This window comes from Poecilia latipinna, unplaced genomic scaffold (assembly GCF_001443285.1).
Source record: "Poecilia latipinna isolate Pla-1442-1.1 unplaced genomic scaffold, P_latipinna-1.0 Scaffold212, whole genome shotgun sequence".
Taxonomy (NCBI): Eukaryota; Metazoa; Chordata; class Actinopteri; order Cyprinodontiformes; family Poeciliidae; genus Poecilia; species Poecilia latipinna.
In genome coordinates this window covers 25,943-38,835 of record NW_015112828.1, presented here as the reverse complement: position 1 = coordinate 38,835, position 12,893 = coordinate 25,943, and the positions used below count along the sequence as shown (strand labels likewise).

Sequence of the window (12,893 nt, the reverse complement as noted above, 5' to 3'; positions counted from 1 at the left end):
CGGTCTGGTGTGTTGGTGGTAGTGGTGAAGGGGGGGGGGGGGGGGGGGGGGGGGAAGCGATTGTCTGAAGTCGATACATAGGGAGCGGAAACAAGCAGATTGAAGCAGATGATAATGTGCCCAGTCATTGGCATCTTTTAAACAACAGGTAAAGGTGAGCGGAGGGTAGATATTATCATTCCTCACCTGTTTGTCTGTGTACGTGTTAATACTGTAGAGAGGCCTCTGCAGCTCAAACTCTTTCTCACTCAAACGTCGGCTCCTCCAAGCTTTTGTATCCGCCATCATCCTCTCTGGGTCGGCCTCTGCCACCACCTCAACCTGAGATAAAAAAAAAGACATTGATATTGAAAACTCACGACTGCGTTCTCACTTGCAACCAAAAGGTGGCACTGATGTTTCTGCCCGGGGTATGGATGAGTCCAGTTCTTCCCTTGTGAGTAATTTGAACTGACAGAACAAAGCTGAGTGGCTCAAACCGTTAAGGCCGGCAAATAGTTCACCTGCTTTCTGAGAGCTTCCAGACGATCGTGCCTCTCTCGTTCCTCCCTCTGCTGCTCCAGCTCCTGCTTTTCTCTCTCCCTCATTCGTTTCTGCAACACATCAGCGCGAAACAGCACCCTAAAGGGAGCAGAGAGAGAGGGAGAGGCTGTCGGACATCAGGCCTGGATGACACCTCTGCTCCTTGGCCACGGCCAGAGGCAGCGTTACCTATCACTTCACACCGAACCTGCAGGTGGGGTTTTAATGGTGCTGCCAGAGTGCAGCTCTTCTCAGATTATCTGTTTTTATCTATTTTTCAGCTCCCCCCCCCCACGCCCCCCACTTGTTCTTCCTGACAAAACGCAGTCTAAAAGCTGCGGCTTACTCCATCATGAAGCCGCTTTAACATTATTCCTCGCCTTGCCCCGTATGGTGCCACATCAGAAAACGAAGTGCGCTTTGTGAAACTTCACACCTGTCAAGAATAACTGAAACCAGACAGCAAAACACATTTTTAATAATCTAACATTTTCTTTTTGCCTGACGTCAAATCAAATGTAACCTTTTTCCGTTGAAAGGCAACACCTGAAGCACACGGCTTTCTTGTGTGATTATGTGGAAAATCCAAATAATTCAATAATCCAGAAGTGTTGTTCCTCCCCGGATGCAATTCCCAGACTCCAGAAAACTGCATGTTCAATTGCAAGTTACAAATACCATGCAAATGTCTGACTGGCCATCATGCAGTTCAAGAAGGAAACTGGTTCTGTGTCCCAACTTGTTTTGTTTGGATTTGTGCAAATACACACCAGAACAAAAGCTCTGTAAACACGCTGACTGTTAATAGCATGGATAGCTTCAATGAAACAAAAAGGCCTCTGTGAGAGCTTAAAACCCCTCGCATGTCAGAAGAGTTTTTCTTTGATTCAATCTAGGATCCTACAAGTCCAATCGAAGATAACCAGCAAAGTAAAGCAATAGCAGCGTCTCTTACAAGTGGTATGCACAAATTATGTGAATACTGTGAGCGTGTCTGCAAAATTGGAGCACGTTTGTGGCGCAACAACCTCAAAAAGTGCTGTAACTACGTTAGTTTACCTTTTTAAGAAGGGTATTCAGATATGGCTTTCTTTGCAAGTAAAGAATTTTACTTTTTTGTTTTGTTTTGTTTTTTACTGCAGCAAATAGACAGATGGTGATCATGTTGAACTAAAAGAAACACCAGAGTCTTGTTTAGATCACCTTGATATCAGTATTTTCATTAGTTGTGACTGTGCTTCATGCTCACGTGATCAGTAAATCATTGTTTACTTTACCCTTTCGTTAGATGGGAACATGGCACAGAAGCTACTTAAAACCGAAAGATGAGTGCTGTTCCAAAAAACAGGCTTTTAGTCTGTAATTATGGTAAAAAAAAAGGGGGGGGGGGGTTCTCAAAAGTCAGAGTAGGGCCCTTTAAATTGTTTTGAGGAAACTGGATCTACTGCAGCCATGAGATAAGGCAAATAACAGCAGAGCACGTCATCAAGCCTTGTCCAATTCTGATTGCCGAAGAAAGGAAATGTGTGCATTGGCAGCTTTATTGATGACTTTTACCACCAGCAAAACATCAGTTTGTGGCAGCCGTGAGAATAAGGCAGAATTAAATCGATAGATATAATCAGTGTGCTTATTGGCATCACATCCATTATCTATAACTGTTTATCTTTTCAAGGTTGAAGGCGGGGGCCGGCGCCTATTCCCAGCATTCACTGACAGACCAGATCCATCGCCAGGCCCACCGCGGGCCAACACATGACACTGACATACAAAGAAATGAGGTCCCTCTATCCAGCACTCACCTCTCCCGGTCTCTTCTCGCCTGTTCTTCCATGTCGCTCCTCAGAGCTGCGAGTGCCTTCTGATCCCTCTCTTCCAGCAACTCCCTCCTCCTCTGCTGCTTTAAATAAAACAGTCTCAGCTGGAAGAACAGAAAAACGAAGCGCGACAAACAACAGAAAGTTAACAAGGAGAGCAATCACGCAGTAAGCAAAGTTGACTCTCGGAAAACTCCCAGGATCATCATGTCCTATTGAGCGAGGCGGCAGGAATCAGATAAATATAAATCGAGAAAATGAGATGAAATTTCAGGGTCTGTCTGACTATTGTGCTAAATTATACGGAATCCAATGAGGCCTGAATGTTCTCATTAATCAAGACAGCGTCCCAGGTTGCCAGTCCTCCCCTCCCCCCCAATAGTGGACCCCTGAGGAGGGAGTTAATTAAACAGTCAGAAACAAACACGTTCTGGTGTTATCACACCTGTGGGTTCAATAACTAAAACGGATAATCAAAATCCCCGTGTAATGATAATGGCACATGCTTTCAATTTCATAACATCAAGGGTTTTCCTTTGTGTGCATCATTTCCATTTTTGCATTGACTTTTCTTTTGGGGTTTTTTTTTTCCATTGACCCAGGTTCATCCTTTTTAAATCAAATCAAATTAGACCAACAAAGCTTATATCAACATCATAAGTAATGTATATCAATAAAGCTCTCCTGACTACTCTTATTTCTTTTAAAGACTTTTGATAAATTTGCTCTACATTACTGATTAAAAAAAAATAAAAAAAATGCTGCAGCAAGTAACAAACACCTTTCCAGGACAGAAATATAGACAAAGTCTTTACTTTCTCTTTCTGGTGGAATCTCATGGCAGCCTCCTTCTCCTGCTCCCTCTTTAGTCTCTCCTCTTCTTCCTCTTGACGTCTTGCTGCTATGGCTGCCTCCAGCTTCGCCACCTCCTCCTGCTGGGCCCTCCACTGCTGCAGCTATGGACGCGCACCGGGAAGAAACAGCAACAACAACAAAAAAAAGCAGATTATCATCAATGCGAAGTGACTTTGAAAAAGCTACGAACAGACAACGAGATGCCAAAGTGCCAAACGGATGCCAAAGGAGATGGCAGAAGCGATTTTAACACTTTATGTGCGATCACCTCTGGATTTGTCAGAGCACTAAATCGTAACGAGAGTAACTCTGAAGTGAGTGACTTAGACCTGCCTTCCAAAAGGGTTCTATAGTGTTGAAACTTTTTTTTTTTTTTTTTTTTTTTTTAACGTTTGTCACATTAAAACCTTGAGTTTAATATTTTATTGAGCTGGAATGTGACAGGCCAACACAAAGTCAAGTATGCTTAAGCACATAATAGATGCATTTTATCTTTCTATCAGTTGCGACCAGCTTTTCTCCACAGCCTTAACTCTGATCAGTCAGCTGTGTACCTCTGTCTTTATGAACTAATGTTCTCTATCACACCTCTGAGTCGTTTACTGAACAGCTGTATTTATACAGAGATCAAATTACAAACAGGCATTCCATGTACAAATCGGGTATCTTTTGAAGACAACGGGTTGCACTGAATTTTACTCAGAGGCGTCCGCAAATGGGGGATCAATGCAAACGCACACCACGAAGAAATCCAAAACCATTCGATCATTTGCCCTCCACTCTCACAGTTAATATCTCACAGTCAAATCCAACCCATAATTGTTTTTTTGTTTTTTTTTTTATCTGCGATTTAAATGTGACAAATTGTCACATTAAAACTACAGTCTGGCGTTAAGTTTGTGCTCTTCTTTGTGGTATAAAAAGACAAACAGAGGCGTCACTGGCTACAGGAGCAAGGGACAGCTCCGCTGTGCAGCAGCCCGTCCGAGGCCTGCTGAGTATTAAGTGTTGCATTTGACAGGGCAGATGGATTCACAGCTCTATCAGAAGAAAGCTTAGAAATCCCCAAAGGCATGAACTTAAAATTAACATGCTCTCACACACATTAGCACCAGCAGTTATCATAAAGTCAATCGCTCCTGACGGGCTGGCTGAGATAAAAGCAGCAGCTGTGTGTTCAGGAGGGGGACTTCAAACGATCCGGCCTCTAATCCACTTCTATTTAACAATGTTGAGCCTGCAGATAAAGCGCTGTTCCTTTTTAGAAATCATAATATTTTCTCACACGGACTTTTAGTCCTTAATCTGACTTGATGTGACATTTTAGGCGCAGAAGATAAAGCCAATGAATAAAAAATATTCACACTTTTTTTTCAGTCAGTGTAACATGTCTATACGGACAGTGAGGTTAATAGTAATCCTGCTTTCTGTATTGCAATCTGGTGATTGTGAAAGGGCATGGTATTGATTTCAATGCCTTCTGGTGCTCAGTGAAGCAAAGCATTAAATGTACTAAACCAATCACAGAGTTAAGTTGCTCAGCAATGTTGGAAGAGTTAGTAATCGTCTGGTCTTCCAAGTTTGATTTCTTGGAAAATACAGTCAGTAATTAAAAGCAAGAGGGCAAATAACCTATTGTATATAAGTAACTATAAATCAAATAATGTAATTTTAAAAATATATATATAACTAGATTGTGACTAAAGAACTTGAGAGTTGATTTTAGTACAAACCTTTATGAGCTAGCAAGTTAACTTTATATAAGTTTACTTATTTTGTGCATATTTGCTACTCCGCCTGCTTTTGGACGTCTCTCCTCTGATGTTTGTGTCCTTGTAGGGGAAAAAAGAAAAGTTCTTAAAATGTTCTTAAATGCATGTCAGATCCCTGATGGCAGAGGGGACTCATCTTTCACAGATAACATAGAAATGTGTTGCTTCTGTGTAAAACGCATTCCAGGCGGTCAGCCAATAAAACGACAATTCAGTCCATTTTCTTTCTATTTGCTCTGGTCAGAATCACAGAGGGAGTTGGCACTCAGTGGTCATTAAGAGGAAGGCGGGGTAACCCATGCGCAGGTCACTTTGAAAACATTTAACATAATATGAAAAAAATAATAATAATTCAATGAATGAAATATATTACATCGCAAAAAATTTGAAGAAACATCAGGAAAAATTTAACGGTGACAGTAGTGGCAGGAGTTTGCCCTGCAATTGGTGGTTTGCTGGTTTGAATGTAAAATGAAATGGAAGATAATTTGTTTTCTGTTAGATTTTTGTATTCCAGAAAACAAGCAGCCATCATTTAATCAGCTGGTAATCCCTGATCTGTCTCAGATATGAGAAGTATGTTCTCAAATCCAGACTGTAAATAACATGGATATATTTTTAAGAGACATACGTGATGAATAAATATATCTACATATATTTTCATTTGTATTAGTGGACATTTGAAGTTTTTTTATTGTTGTTTTTTTTCAGTAAGTTCAGTTTGCAGAATAATTTGTATCTGAAAAATCCCGTAGATGCTTCCTGTCAGAATGCATTAGTCTGACTTATTGTTTAGGCAGAGATGAAGTGGCATTTTAAGGAACGCAAACGTGTGGGGGGGATCGGAGGGGAGAAATACCATTATGTACAGTAATTTGTCACTGGAATCTCGCTTTCTGTGAATTTAAATAGAAATGGGACTCCATCCTTTTCCATGGCAGCACAAGAAAGACTGAAGAGATGTCAAAATGACAAAAGAATGATAGTGTTTTTATCTGAGCTCTGCAGCATGCTGAAAGCCTTTGTTAGCATAACTGTTCGCTTAAATATTTTCTGTCAGTGGGCGGTGCAAAAGCTGTCAGTTCTTCTGCAGGCCATTTAGTGACAAATCATTAATATATACAGTGTGCTGTGCAAAAGTCTTGAATCATCCCTTATTTGTTTACATTTTGTCTCCAAAGTGACATTTTGCGACATGTTTCAGAAACCCATGTCAAAGTTTTTCTTTGGACTTTGATTGTTTTTTTCATCTGTTTTGGGGCCAATAGTTGGTCATTTTTAGAGAAATGCTTTTTGTTTTGACTGTTTATTTATAAGTATATTTATTTCCATAATCATTTTTAATAATTGTTTATAATAGTAAACAGGCTTATAGTAGTAAACAAGTGTTATTGTTGTTAATATATGTGTAACTGCTTTAATGTATTGAAAAACAATAAAAGAGCATATAAACAGTTTATTAATCTACCTCTTACTGTGTAATATGCACAGCAGACATTTGAACTTGCAGCTGTTCGGTGCAGATTTTTGTTTTGGGTGTCATAATCTAGACTTCTTTTGAACTGAAAAATTCTACTGTGTAGGGGGGGGGGGAAAAAAACAATTTCAAGATTTGAATCTACAACAAAATAAAAACCATAGTTAACAATTTGTGGTTCGCACACATTCCCAGATTAACAGAGAATGGGATGAAAAGAAAGTTAAATATGCAAGCTATGTGGACAAAAACAACTTGACTGCCTTTCTCTCCAGTTGCACAGCACTTAAAATGCATGCTTTATAAAAAAAAACCTAAAATCTCTCGCGAGTAAGTAAATGCAGCTTATTTACATAACTCTTTTGAGTACGTAAATAAACTTTATTTAGTGACGTTTTAAAGCATCAGGAGAGTGAGAGATCTAGTTTGAGATGACAGAAGGACAACACAAGCTCAGACGGCCACTCAGTTCTACGAACTCGTGCAGACTGCAGTCTCTGAACACACAGTGCGTTGGACCTTGAAGTAGACGGGCTGCAGCAGCCAGCAGAAGACCAAACTGTAACTCATATAAGAACAAGAAACTGAACAATAGAAAAATATTGCCTGGTCTAAATGTGTCTTTTTTTAAACCTTCTAAGTAAAATTCTGAATCATAAGAAAGTGAAGAATTAAGGAAGTTCTGTAGACAAACGGGACACAACCGAACACAGTTCACATGTAAGACTACTTTCCTGATCAGTATAATGAAACACGAGGCTATGCAATTCTTTAGAGTACTTGAAATAATGTCAGTCTCCAAAATGAGAAAAAGACGAAAGCTCTTTGCTGCAATATGCAATAAGAGTTTCACAGCTGGCCCTATCAGAATTTTTTTCTAATGTCCATAACAGAGAAAATTATACACATATGAGCAATTAACTCCTCAGAGAGTTGTCAGCTGAAGCACTGTGGCCCACGCGCTGTCTCCGCGACTGAGACTTTTCCAACAATGTACTTAATAGTCACTGACAGGGGATCTGCTAACACTTTTGCCGAGAGAATACCCCGATTAACTGGGGAAGGGCACAATAATAGATAATCCGGCCATAATTTAATCCGTGACAGCGTCGTTTGTTTTGCAAAGTACTCTGAAGGCAAATGAGATGTTGTTATAAAAACTCTTGTTTGATGAAAAATGTCCCCCCCCCCCGCCCCATCCGACAGTTGAGTTTTTTGTCCTGCTGGCCCACTCATCTCTTCTCCCACCTGAGCCTGTTGCAGCAATCTGTCATCCCTCCAGGCTTAATCCACTCGTGTGGAAAAACACAATCACACAATCAAAGACGCCTGCGGGCGAAATATGAGCGGGAGGTAAAATGAAAGCAAGGACATAATAAAAGGCTGGAATGAGGAGTAACACCAAGAACAATACCAGCTAATTACAGCAGCCAGAATAGCCCAGAACAAACGCCTGATGAGATGAAAAGACGAGTCTGGCATTTGGTGATAAAAAAAAAAAAAAAGAAATGAAATGAGCTGCGTTGCATCTCAGGCGTGGAATTTTAACTCATGATAGTATTTATCCATTTCACCTTACCTCTGCCAATGTATGATTTATAGGTGCGGACAAAGGTTATACTATCGCTCATCGCAGATAAGGTTTATAATGTCATTTACGAATCCAGGAGGTCATTTTTTTTTATTATTATTATTATTCTCAAGAGAATCATTTTTGATTTTGTGTGACAAGGAGTAAAGAAATTAATTGCCCCTAATTTTCTCCCGGGACATTTTTTACCTGTCCTTTGTAAAGATGAGGCAGCTTTGCTCTCTAAAATAAGTTCAGAACCAGTCTGTCAATGCCTGAGTAAGCTAGGGGGAATTCTGAGCATTTCTGAATAAAACAAAGAGATATTAACCACCAGGTATGAACAAAATGTGGATTTTAGAAGATTTGCTTAAAAAGAGCAATTTTCACGTAAAGTATTGGAGTCAAGAGAGAAAAAGCACACAGTTTCTCCAGATCACCCAGACTCTGTGGTCCTATCTCACATTCTCTTCTCCTTAGATCACTGAAATATATTTTTATGAAGAAAATCACCCCTCAGGTTTTTATGGTCTGGGAACAGATGATTAAAGAAAGCCGGTTCTGTGTCTGGTGAGCAGATAATGTGTCGATTTGGCCGTACGTGTTGGATCATTATTCTGCTTAAAGAACTAGTGAAGACCCATTTCCAGTTTATTGAGCAATTTCAACATGGATTTTAGGTTAAATATCATGATCTTTCACATAATTCATAATGTCCTCCAGAGCAAAATTGACTCCCACAACCTTTGGAAAAACAGGCCCACAGCACCACCGATCCTCCACCGTACTCAATACAGGTCATCACTGATGGTTTTCCTCATTCTCCTTGGTTTGATGCTAAACCAACCGAATGTGTTTGCTGGGGGAAAAAAAACAACAACTAAATAATAAAAAGCTTTCAGAACAAAAGCAGCAACTTTCTGAAACCCACTTATTAATACTGCATAGACCAGCCAACAATGGTTCGGACAGCGCTGCTCCCACCTTGGCAGGAGGAGACCTCAGTGATGACATTTGTTGAACTTTGACCACAGTACTGACGCACACTCAGTACGGCAAACAGCCTTACTACATCAGCTGACCGACCGTCTGCCAGTCAGAGGGGCAGCCAGACACTCCCGCTGCCCCCGCAGCCACAAACCGCTTTTCGATGCAAAATGATGTCTCTAAGCTCGTCTGAACCGCAGTGAAAGGAGACAAAAACTGAACACTCCATCGTTTACATTCTCACATTGTGAAAAGTCAACAGAAGCGTTAATCCAGACAATGACGGCATGGTTGTTATGAAATCTATGGCAGGCTTTATGTGACTTAATATTGCACCATCTCTATGTCTGCTTACATTATTAAAAAGCCACCTAAGAAAATTAAACTGCTTGAAAGTATTGTCTCTGCCAAGGCCATGGTCTAGACATTAAATGTTAAATCTTCTGTGTTGTTCTTGGATTTATGCTTGTTGCCGTGCAGCTTACAGATCAGTTGTAGGTTTTTGAAATGAAAAGTTTATGGCCCATAGCATTTTCCAATAGTTAAATAAAAAAGGGATAAGTTTTACCTCACTGGGTATAATAGCAGCTAAGAGCTGAGATGCCCCTTTGAAATGTTTTAGGCCACTAAAATCTTTCTTTTCCAACTGGTCTTTGTGTGATTCCCTGACAACACGTAGATCTCCATAACATTTCAAATTGTATGACATGTTGACTCATGATTCTGACTACAATTGGTCTGTGACATATGGTATGGGTTGAGTTCATCAAATAAATTTCAATTTTCACTTTGAAACTTCCTATATTGCCTTATTAGGTGTTTTACATACTTGCTTGTTTGGATTTTTCTGGATGTATTCGTATGGTTGCGTTTGCTGTTTGTCTTCCAAGATGCCCTGGTGGGTACTTTTTGTGACGCCATCGCAAATGCCCTGTAAGTACAGGATATCTACAAAATTCCTCAAGACCCAGAAGAAGAAGCCAGTGACTGTGGGAAAAAGAGCTTCTTCATCAGTTCTACACTTGCTCTCTGGATCATAGCGTCTCTTCACACATCTTTACCAGGAATGCTTTTTTCAGGTCTCTTATTGTCAGAACTGTTTTGTCATTAAGTTCTTTAGTACTACATCTTAATTGTCTTTGTTCACTGCTAAATCCTGACCTATGTTTGCTGTTCGTGTTCCTTATACCCCACCTTGTTTGGCCTTCTTCTCTGCTCTGAACTTTGAGCTACAAGCTCGTTTCTCTCTTTATTAACGGTTTAATTTGTTTGTTTATCTCCTCCCAGCTGCCTGCTCAGACCTGCACTTGAGTCCTTTTTCAACAATGGGAATACACCCGCCGGAGGGGTGGTGGAAACCAAGGCGTTAAAGATGCAGTTGCAGTAGAAAGGCGAATCCATCTTGTCTCTCTGCTGTGTCACTGCGCTGTGATGATAACAGCAAGCAAAAATAATGACTGGATGCAAACGTGCATCAATCTGAGCCTCGGTGTAAGATGACTTCTGTGCATAACAAAATCATTTTCCTGACTCAGAGATCACTGTCGACAAAAGTTAATAAAAAGCAGGGCATTTTTTTTTTTTTTTACACGAGTGACCCGCATCAACTCTATGAGAAATGTTTTCTTTTACTGAAATTACTGGAATTTCTAGTCTCTTATTGTTGTCAGGGACACAGTTTGAAGTTACCAAGAGGAAGCATTGTTGTGTTGCTCCTCAGTTACAGTCAGATGTTTATGATGTTCAAGTCAGAGCTGAAAATAAAGAGGAAAAATGTCCTTGATAAGGACACTATGTCCAAACAGTATACAAAAGCCCAGTTCTTCTGTATCACTAATTCTATAAAAGGTAGAAATCCAATCTACTTTATTGCAAACTCTAAATCTTCAATATTCATAAGAAAAGAAATAATTTAAGCTTCAAGGAATAAACCAATACTTAAGTTTTCTACTGATCAGTAAAATAATCTTCTAACTTAATGTTTCAAATCACTTGCTGCACCATCACCTCTGCTTTGGAATCCAGCAAGAAGCAGCAAATGTTTTTTTTTTTCTTTTCTTAAAATAACTAAAAGGTTTTAGGTTCTTTATTGTGACCGACTGTGGTAACTTCAGGTAATAGAAGTGTGTTTGGGTTCCTGCCTCTGTGTGCAGTTTGGTTTGTTTTCTTATCTCTGTCATGATCCGTGGTTTTCTGTGTGTTTTTGAGTTTTTCAATGTGTTCCTGTTTCCCTGTGAGTCTCTCTCCTGTCCTCCCCGTTGATTGCTCCCCAGGTGTGTCTCATTCCCTTAATTACCCCGTGTGTATTTATACCCACCTGTTGTCTGTGTTCCTCGTCGGGTCCTTGTCAATTGTCAAACGTTTGCAGTCTGCGTCTGTCTGTCCGTCTTCCCAGTTGTACTGGTTAAGTCCTGTGTCGACGTCAGTTCCAGTTGATTTAGTCTTCGTTGTCAGTTGCTACCGGTGCTTAGCTGCGTGCTAGTTGTTCCTGCCGTGCTGCCTGATTTGGACTATGTGAACTACATTCATCATTAAATTCATCTTCACCATAACCTGGGTTCTCTGCGTCATCTCCTCACCACTTCAACCCCACCTTATGACAATCTCAGTGTTGGGCTTCCTCCCTTTAGATTTGTAGATTCTTTTCTGTCCAGTTCAGCTCCCTGTTTGCTCTCAATGTTAAGCTGTACACAGACTGTGTGATTTGTGGCCTATTTTCCAGTCAATCTGTCTATAATATATGTTTTTAACTTAAGATTATTAAAATATATTGATAATTACTATGGGTTACAATTGAATTTAACAGTACCCGTTTATATTGATGTTGCTAAATTCATGATATTATGTTTATTTCGTACCATGCATCTGTCTAAAGATGAGTTTCTTTCCAGATACATTAAATTACTTCCAGGGATACAAACACGCACTTATTAACACGCATGACGTGATTATTACTAGTTCTGTTCACACATACTATATCTTGGTTCTTTTTCACAATTAAAAAGAAAATGAACAAATGCAAACCTTCCAAGTATTTCAGATTGCTTTATATGAAATATATACACTTCTAACAATAATGACGCTGGTTTATGAAAAACTTTAATCCTTCGGTTTTGAAAACGTTTTCATGCTGAAGGTTAAGATCGCATCGTTCATTTGAAAAGCAATCACTTTTCTGTCAGAATGGTTAAAAGTTTTATTCTTTTTCTTTCTGTGGTCATTTAGTATTTTTGTGAACCGAAATGCAAAAGAGAAGAAGCTGGAAATCTGAAAACTGACATGCTATCTAGATGGGCTTTGTAGAGTTTAAAAACAACTAATTACAATGACATGCAGTGTCTTGCTCAAATTTGTCACTTAACACAAACTTCAGTGTAATTTTATCTGATAGCACAACACAAAGCAGTCAGTTAATCAGTAAGTAAAGTTTATCTTCGTATGATTTAGCCTCAATGTGAATACAGCTTTTCTATAAAGACCTGAAATGGTTGTTACAAAATATTGGTGACAGAAACAGCATCATACGGTGACATACGGTGGCAGCATCATGGGCGTAGTGAATTACATATTAAGGTTTGTGATTGTTGCAACATTTCTGTTAAAGATGCCGATTAAAATGTTGTTTTATGAGAAGAAAACTAAATATGGTGTTAAACCCCTCCAACATACAGCCATGGAATAAGTGTGAAGAGGAAGCGTAAACCCTGCAGATGTCAAATTTTAAACTTTGTGCATCCAAACCTGCAGAACACAAACAACTAATCTGATGATATTTGACTAAATGAGCCTCAGTCATGCTGGCTCAACCCAGCTCATGTCAGAGTGTCCTATCCAAACAGTCACCAGAGAAAAGGACCATTCAGAAGTAAAAAAAAAAAAAAAAAAAAAAAAAA

At 39.6% G+C, this 12,893-nt stretch overlaps 1 protein-coding gene across 2 annotated transcripts in view; it reads right to left on the bottom strand.

The window, feature by feature from the left end:
- Positions 1-12,893, bottom strand: part of LOC106946913 (coiled-coil domain-containing protein 148) — a 39,508-nt gene that overhangs the window by 3,866 nt on the left and 22,749 nt on the right. For both annotated transcript variants that reach the window (XM_015031605.1, XM_015031606.1), the window contains exons 11-14: positions 3,155-3,295; positions 2,325-2,443; positions 504-621; positions 187-321 (exon numbers count right to left, since the gene is read on the bottom strand). In XM_015031605.1, coding sequence (XP_014887091.1) covers positions 187-321; positions 504-621; positions 2,325-2,443; positions 3,155-3,295 — 513 coding nt within the window. The remainder of the gene's footprint in view (positions 1-186; positions 322-503; positions 622-2,324; positions 2,444-3,154; positions 3,296-12,893) is intronic.